The 8,668-nt window shown below is 47.3% G+C and overlaps 1 protein-coding gene and 1 long non-coding RNA gene across 2 annotated transcripts in view; both read right to left on the bottom strand.

Moving 5' to 3' along the window:
• Positions 1–3,712: 3,712 nt before the first annotated feature.
• Positions 3,713–3,939, bottom strand: LOC122550215. The gene is made up of 3 exons (XR_006311769.1): positions 3,921–3,939; positions 3,813–3,848; positions 3,713–3,764 (listed from the first exon to the last, which is right to left on the bottom strand). It is a non-coding gene; the product is annotated as an uncharacterized LOC122550215 (long non-coding RNA).
• Positions 3,938–8,668, bottom strand: part of LOC122550354 (alanine aminotransferase 2-like) — a 60,834-nt gene continuing 56,103 nt past the window's right edge. The window contains exons 10-11 of the mRNA XM_043691083.1: positions 7,843–7,987; positions 3,938–4,685 (exon numbers count right to left, since the gene is read on the bottom strand). Coding sequence (XP_043547018.1) covers positions 4,595–4,685; positions 7,843–7,987 — 236 coding nt within the window. The 3' untranslated portion in view covers positions 3,938–4,594. The remainder of the gene's footprint in view (positions 4,686–7,842; positions 7,988–8,668) is intronic.

The raw sequence follows: 8,668 nt of genomic DNA, 5'->3' as shown, positions 1-8,668 counted from the left end.
TCCAACGCCCCTCCCCCAAGTCCCTCCTCCCTACCTTTTATCTTAGCCTGCTGGACACACTTTCCTCATTCCTGAAGAAGGGCTTATGCCCGAAATGTCGATTCTCCTGTTCCTTGGATGCTGCCTGACTTGCTGCGCTTTTCCAGCAACACATTATCAGCTCTGATCTCCAGCATCTGCGTCCTCATTTTCTCCTTATTTCAGGAGGTTTGGAATATGAGAGTAGAGGCTATAGAAGGAGCTGGGGAGACAATACCTGGAATACTGTGAGCAGTTGTGGTCCCCTTATTTAAGGAAAGATTTCATTGGAGGCAGCTCAGAAAAATGTTCATTCAGATGATCCCTGGTATGGAGGGATTGTCTTAGGGGCAAAGTCACTGAGGCATAGAGATGTGCAACACAGAAACAGACGCCTTTGGTCCAACACATCCATGCCAACCAGATATCCTAACCTAATCTAGTCCCATTTGCCAGCACTTGGCCCATATCCCTCTAAACGGCACAGTGGTTCAGTGGTTAGCACTGCTGCCTCACAGCACCAGGGTCCCAGGTTCGATTCCAGCCTTGGACGACTCTCTGTGTGGAGTTTGCACATTCTCCCCGTGTCTGTATGGGTTTCCTCCGGGTGCTCCTGTTTCCTCCCACAGTCCAAAGATGTGCAGGTCAGGTGAATTGGCCATGCTAAATTGCCCGTAGTGTTAGGTGCATTAGTCAGAGGGAAATGGGTCTGGGTGGGTTACTCTTCCGAGGGTCGGTGTGGACTTGTTAGGCCGAAGGGCTTGTTTCCACACTGTAGGGAATCTAATCTAATCTAAACCCTTCCTATTTATATACCCATCCAGATGCCTTTTGAATGTTATAATTGTACCAGCCTCCACCACTTCCTCTGGCAGCTCATTCCATACACGTACCACCCTCTGTGTGAAATAATTGACACTCAGATCTCTTTTATATCTTTCCCCCTCACCCTAAACCAATGGGACTAGATGAATTTAGGATATCTGGTCAGCATGGAAGAGTTGGACCGAAGGGTCTGTTTCTGTGCTATACCTGTTTATGACTAAAACATAGTACTGCCCCACCAACCTTCGAATCCAACGGGTCATTCTCCGACATTTTGGCACCTACAATCAGACCCCACCACCCAAAAGATATTTCCTTCCCATTCCGTCAGTTTTCCGTGAGGAACATTCACTCTGTGACTCCCTTGGCAGCTCTACACCCCCACCAACGTGTACACCCCACCCAGTACCTTTCCCTGCGACCACAGGAGGTGCAGCACCTACCCCCACACCTCTGCCCAAGACCCCAAACAATCCTTCCAGATCCGACAGAGATCCACCTGCACATCATCCAACCTCATCTATTATACCCGCTGCTCCCGATGTGGTCTCCTCTATATCGAGGAGACCAAACGCAGGCTCGGGGACTGGTTCATGGAGCATCTGCGCTCCACACTCATTAACCAACCCGACCTTACAGTTGCCATCCATTTTAATTCCCTTTGCCACTCCCCTGGCGACATGTCCATCCTTGGCCTCCTCCACTGTCAGACTACAAACAAACTACAGACCAAACTACAGACTACAGACCAAACAAACTAGAGGAACACCACCTTATATTTCCCCTGGGAAGTGTACAGCCCAGTGGCCTCAACATCCACTTCACCAGCTTCAAAGTCCCTCCTCCCCCAGCCTTACCCCATGTTCAGCCCTCCCTGTCCCTCCTCACCTCCCTGACCTGCCCATGTTCCTACTCACCTAGCTGCTCCACCCTTCCCACTGACCAATCACAATCACTTCTTACCTGCATCCACCTATTACCATCCCATTCACCCCCTTCTATTTATTTCTCAGCCTCTTTCTCCCATCCTGATGAAAACNNATCACACAACACCAGGTTATAGTCCAACAGGTTTAATTGGAAGCACACTAGCTTTCGGAGCGACGCACCTGATGAAGGAGCATCACTCTGAAAGCTAGTGTGCTTCCAATTAAACCTGTTGGACTATAACCTGGTGTTGTGTGATTTTTAACATAGAATCTCATGGCATTTGTAGTTTTCTATCAGCTAATTTTGTATTTAAGAATTGTTGTAGCCCACCCTTTAGCCCCAGAAACTGAAGGCTTCTGTCTTACCATATCCCATCCATTTCTAACATTATACAGGCCTGTCACGTCACCCTGCCTTACTCTGATGAATGAAGAGGGGTTTTAACCTTTTCCCAAATTCTCCTCCCAGGGAGTAGTGTTACCTCCCCACCCTGTACCAAGCCTGTAACATGAACTGTGTCACATGTGAAAGGAGCAGACGTTCAGAGGCATTGCTAACTTGAGTTAAAAGTCTTTATTTTTGAAACAAGTACAGGACAGAGAACTGTGAAGCAAGATCTTTCAATCCTTCTGACCCTCCACACCCTGTCTTTTGTTAAAATGCTCAATCGGCTCTCTCTCAAGGTGTTTACCCACCACAACAATGAAAACAATTAATACAAGTTCCCGAAAACATCAGGGACCAATATCAAATAGCTTAAGGTGAGGCAGGAATATAAAACACCTAATTAAAAAGTGATCCTTGCAATTAGAAGGTAGTTTAAGATTAAATTCAGCCGAGTCATGCTGATGTGACACTGATTTTGAAACTGCACGCCTATTGCACCAACCCTACCAGAGACAGGAGTGAAAACTGGCCCCAGCGATGACTTAGACTGCTCTGTGTGGACACAATACACCCCCAAATGTACTTGGTACAGGACAGATTTTGAGCAGTGATTGGGAACATTAGCTGTTCTCCACTCTCCTGACTGGAGTTGCTCCAGCACACTCTGCGTTTATTTTGGACTAACAGCAGCTTATCTACTGCCTCTTGCTTTCAGACTAAATGAACTCTCCTCGGATTAGGTCTCTATTGATTATCGTGTGAGACAACAAAGCCAATTCAAGTTAAACAGCTCCATTTTGGAAATCCACCACAAATACTGCTGTCGCTGCTCGCTGTTCACAACCAACAGAGATAGAAAACAGAACTTAGCCAAGGCACTCAGGGATTGATCCTCAAACCTGGTGGATACATCTGAAAATAAAGCCTTCATGAAGAATGATGGTGTTCAGGATTAATCCATTGGTTCATTCAGGGTCACAGCATGTCTCACAGACAATCAACACCCCCCTTAGTAAATCTCATCATAAGACCAACTCTCCCATATGGCATCCATGACCTCTGACCTGGGGCATGACCCAAGATGAGCTGTGAATCTTGGTCAGGAATGGGTCAGTTAGACTCCAGATTGGTCCCGTAGGTTTGGAGTGGTTGTTATATTAGCTTCCCTTGTGTCTCCCGTGAAGTGAAATTCCATTGCTGTTTTGGACTTTCAGATAAAGGGGAGGTCGTCAGTTCATGGTGTTCCCCTTGTGCACCAAACATGACATGGGAGTGTGTCCAGCTCACCCAATCCAATCAAGGAGCAGAACTACACAAGGGAGCTGTGTTCCATACAACCCGAAGGTGAGTTGGTAACTGGGAGGCTTCACGTTAGGGTACTGACTGACTGACCCACTGCTCTTGTGAATTACAGAAGTTTAACTGCATTCGTTTTGTGTCTATCTTGTGTTCTGAGTACCACCACAGTCAGAAGGTTGGCTGTTAATGTCACTCAGTGGCACAACTGGAATATCAGCAGCTTCTCACCCTTCACCCAGGCACACCGCCAGGCACACCGCCAGGAACACCGACAGGAACACCTATAGGCACTCCGACAGGAACACCTATAGGCACTCCGACAGGAACACCTATAGGCACTCCGACGGGAACACCGACAGGAACACCTATAGGCACTCCGACAGGAACACCTACAGGCACTCCGACAGGAACACCTACAGGCACTCTGACAGGAACACCTATAGGTGCTTGGACAGGAACACCTACAGGTGCTTGGACAGGCACGCTGCTGGTTCTCCGGGCTCAGGATCAGAAATCTTGGCTCTAATCCTCTGGCACTGAGGCCTGTTGTCTTGCTCCCACCCCTTGGTTGAGGATTGGCCGTGTCTGAACTCCTAGCTTTTAACCCAAGTCTGAATCATTGCTTAAAACTGGTAACTTTGGACAGTACCGGCGAAAATCCTCAACGACAATTAATATTTAATTCTGCAATTTCCTTGGTCCTGATGCAGAATATTAATGTAAAGTCCAAGATGAGATTGTTCACACAGGGAGTGATCCCCTCAACGAGGATCACAGAAAATTGTTCCTGTTGCAGATACAGACCATGAGGAAATCAGACAGTTCCAATTACTTCATCCTAACTTTGAGATTATTGCATTGTTAACATTATAGAGAATCATCTTAGATGGTTTTCTTGATCATATCTGTCCCTTCCCTCCCATTTGTTATCCCTTCACCTAACGATGTGTTTGATTGGTTCTAGGGCAGATCATTTGTTTTATTGATTTGCATTGCACCCCCCCGCCTCCCTTGCTGAAACATCGAGATGTACACTGTATGTGTGTACGTTCCTATTGCTAGCACATTTGATAACCTGACAGGTTTGTCCCTGTGCACTCCCGCAGTGCATGGAGTTGGGGACAGACTCTGATGGTTAGGAATACTGTTGGGTGAATTCCTGGTAGAATTTCTTCAGCTTGCTTAGAAGCACCTTCAGCTTCTCAGTCTTGGGGAGGATGGTCATCCTGTGAAGGAGCAGAAATACAGCAAAGGACAAAGAGAATCAAAACCAAAGGGAATACTCCAGCGAAACACCCAAACCCAACCATCGCCACCACAATCATCGCATTACTGTGTTCACCCTTCCATATCCTCATCCCACTGCCCCATTTCTCTATCTGCCTGTACAAATCCAGAGTGCGGTTCCCTGATAATCCACTCGCATTGCTGCACGATCAGTGACAGTGCTTTCAACAGCCTGGCTCTGAGCTCTGCAAACTCTCTGACCCTCTTTCTTCCTCAATGATACTCCTCAAAATCTACCCCTCAATAAAGAAGGCCTTTGGCCATTGGTACAAATACATATTTCGTTTTGCTTTCTCATGACTTACAGTCATTGTGTTACAGAGATGTACAGCACGGAAACAGACCCTTCGGTCCTACTCGTCCATGAATGAATGAATGAAAGAGGGTCGGTTGCTGTAACTCAGACAGAACTCTGAGTGAAGCTAGCTGTCTCGTCAAGGAGGTTGTTGGATTCACATAATGAAGTTACATTGTATTCTCCACATTGTCAGTCAAAGACAAATCCTTGATTAAATAATGAACTAACTAGCTTCCAAAACAGCACCCAGTGAACCTCACCAGAGCTCCTGACATCACTGTAAAGCCTCCCTTACTCTCGCACTCAGTGTCCTCGAAGTAAACAGGAATATAACCGATCCTTCTGTACTGTTTGCTCAGCCTGTTTACTTTGCCAACAAGGACACACCAATTCCTCAAATAGGAACATTTACCCACTCCCTCACTGTTTCAAACAGATCCTGACTTTTTTTTTATTTTTACAAGAGGAGAACCTCACACATAAAACCATAGGATTATAAGAACCAGAAGTAGGCCATTCGGCCCCACCAACATGTTCTGCCATTTGACAGGCTCATGGCTGATCCCACAATCCTCACGTCCCCTTTCCTGCCCTTTCTTCTCAATTCCCCGACTGATCAGGAATCTCTCGGTTTCAGCCTAAAATATCCACAAGGACTCTGCCCCCACAGCTCCCTGTGACGAGGAGTTCTGAGAGAAGGGATTCCCTCCCCACCTCAGCCTCCAGTCGGTGCCCCTTTATTCTGAGCCAGTGCCCTCTGGCCCTCGACTCTCCCATGAGGGGAGACACCCTCTCAGCATTGACCCTGTCAAGCCCCTCAAGAATCGGGCATGTTTCAGTGAGATCCCCTCTCATTTTTCTCCAGCCAGCAGAGTCCCAACCTGTTTAACCTTCGCTAATAAGACAATCCCCCCCCCATCCTAGGGACCATCCAAGTGAACCTCCTCTTCTGAAAGAACATCTCTCCTTTAATAAGGGGAACAAACTGCCCAGTAGGTGTGCTCTCCCCAGCTCCTTGTACAGCTACAGTAAACCTCCCTAGTTTTATACTCCGACCCCTTTGAAAAAAGGGCCAACATTTTGTTACCCTTCCTGATTACCTGCTACCCATGTGCTAGCTTTCTGTGTTCCAAGTCTCCCCCCCAAGTCTTTGTGTGTTGCAGCTTTCTGCAATTCTTCTCCATTTCAATAATACTCCCTTAAAACTGAACAACTTCACTTGAGCGCGTATCAGACTCCAGTTGCTAACTTTCACCCACTTACGTAACCCATCAATTTCGTGGTTTCCTAACCTGTCTTTCAACCATTCCGCTTATCCACATGATCCTCTGTCTCGCTTACTCTGTCTATATGTCTTTGCTGCCAGTCTCACCTATCTTTACTCCATTAACAAACACGGATATATTACTGAGTCTTCACCCAAGCCATCAATACAGATTTCATACAGGTAAAAACAATGACTGCAGATGCTGGAAACCAGATTCTGGATCAGTGGTGCTGGAAGAGCACAGCAATTCAGGCAGCATCCGAGGACAGGCAAAATCGACGTTTCGGGCAAAAGCCCTTCATCAGGAATAAAGCTTTATTCCTGATGAAGGGCTTTTGCCCGAAACGTCGATTTTGCCTGTCCTCGGATGCTGCCTGAATTGCTGTGCTCTTCCAGCACCACTGATCCAGAATAGATTTCATACAGCCAAGGTTCCAGCACCAATCACTGCAGCACCCACTGGGGCACAGTCTCACACCTCGAAAATAACCCATTTATTCCCAGCAACCCTCAAACTGGGCAAATAGTTTACCCTCATTCCCACTGGCCCTGAAACGAGTAAGTGGTGATCAAAGACATTTTCACACTCTGCCCAACAGGCTAAGGGTGAGGGGATGGGGTGTGAAACAGACAGATTTCAAGCAGCTGTGCAAGGAGTGCAGTGAGTGGGGGGCCAGAGGAGGTCAGGTGTCACATCCAGACACTAGGCCCCAGTCAGTCAAACCCAGACTGGTCAAAGGTCAGACAGAAAGGACCTCATCACCCTGTTCTTGTAATGCGGAAGGAATTTAAATTTAACAGTGACAGGCATGTTCATGGGATTTGAATACAGGATATCAACAGTCAAGTCAAACATTCATCCACATGCTACTGACAAACAGCAGAAAACAGACCACGAGAAAGAGAGGAGAGCACAGCTCTCTGCTCAGATTCACAAATTTCTGGCTTCAATCCCAACTTCACAGCCACGTGCAGGTAATTCAGACTAACACCCCAGTGCATTGCCAAGGGAGCACCGCACTGTCAGAGGGTCAGTGCTGAGGGAGTGTGCACTGTCAGAGGGTCAGTGCTGAGGGAGCGCCGCACTGTCAGAGGGTCAGTGCTGAGGGAGTGCCGCACTGTCAGAGGGTCAGTGCTGAGGGAGTGTGCACTGTCAGAGGGTCAGTGCTGAAGGGAGTGCCGCACTGTCGGAGGGTCAGTGCTGAGGGAGTGTGCACTGTCGGAGGGTCAGTGCTGAGGGAGTGCCGCACTGTTGGACGTTTCAGCCTTAGGTGAGCTAAGCTATGATTTGAGCTCTCAGATCGATATTAAGGTTTCCATAGTTATTGTTTGGAAGAAAAGTATGGAGTATGTTCCCTTGTGCCCTGAAGCCTCTCTAATAATTACCAAAACTGCCGATAGGTGCCGCCTGTTTGAGCTTGCTGTGCATAAATTACTTGTCCCAATTCCAGCCATGACTACGTTACAGAGGTCTGTTACATCCCTAACTTATGATAGGTGCTATAGAAATGTAAATTCTCTCTCCTTGTACCTGAAATGATGAGTGTCCTCTTTCTGTCCAAAGCCACTCCCTGGAACCACACAGATGCCAGTCTCCTCCAGCAGCTTCATACAGAAGAACATGTCTGGGGTCTGCCCTGCAGCCTGGTGGGGAAGGACACTGGGGTTACTGCATGTTCATTACAGGGTTCGGGTATCTCATCCAGGGACCCCTCACTGGCTTACGGGATCCACTGAGGTCTGATTCCATCTGGACAGTTCGAGAATCTGAACTCTGTTAAAATAATCAGGATATAAAACACTAGTGTCATTCAACGTGATCTTTAGCTGACATAGAACTCCAAAGTGATCTTTTGCTTAGAACATGACCGGTCTTACCCAGTCTGACCTGGATCAGACTGCGGACATGCAGAAAGGTGATCAGCTCTTTTGTGCCCTGTGAAATAACCCAGCAATCCATTCAATCAGCTCTGTCAGAACTAATCGTTGTGATGGCTTTACCTTCATTGCCTTGTATATGGCCTTGAATTTGAAGGGTTGTGGATTGTGTAGAAGGTTAAGACCTGATTGAAGTCTTCAAGATATTAACAGGAAAGGACAGGGTAGAGATAGTTTGTCTTTATCCACCGGTTGGGGATTCTAGAACAGGATGTGAGAATTAGGGACAGTCTGTTCAGGAGAGATGTTGGGAAGCACTTGTACACACACAGGGTGGGACAGGTTTAGAACTCTCTTCATGGACGTTCGACAAGGTTCCCCATGGGAGACTGGTTAGCAAGGTTAGATCTCACGGAATACAGGGAGAACTAGCCATTTGGATACAGAACTGGCTCAAAGGTAGAAGACAGAGGGTGGTG

The sequence above is a fragment of the Chiloscyllium plagiosum genome, chromosome 5 (genome assembly GCF_004010195.1).
Source record: "Chiloscyllium plagiosum isolate BGI_BamShark_2017 chromosome 5, ASM401019v2, whole genome shotgun sequence".
NCBI classification, from domain to species: domain Eukaryota; kingdom Metazoa; phylum Chordata; class Chondrichthyes; order Orectolobiformes; family Hemiscylliidae; genus Chiloscyllium; species Chiloscyllium plagiosum.
Note: the sequence above shows the minus strand (reverse complement) of the source record. Positions and strands in the feature narration are given on the sequence as shown.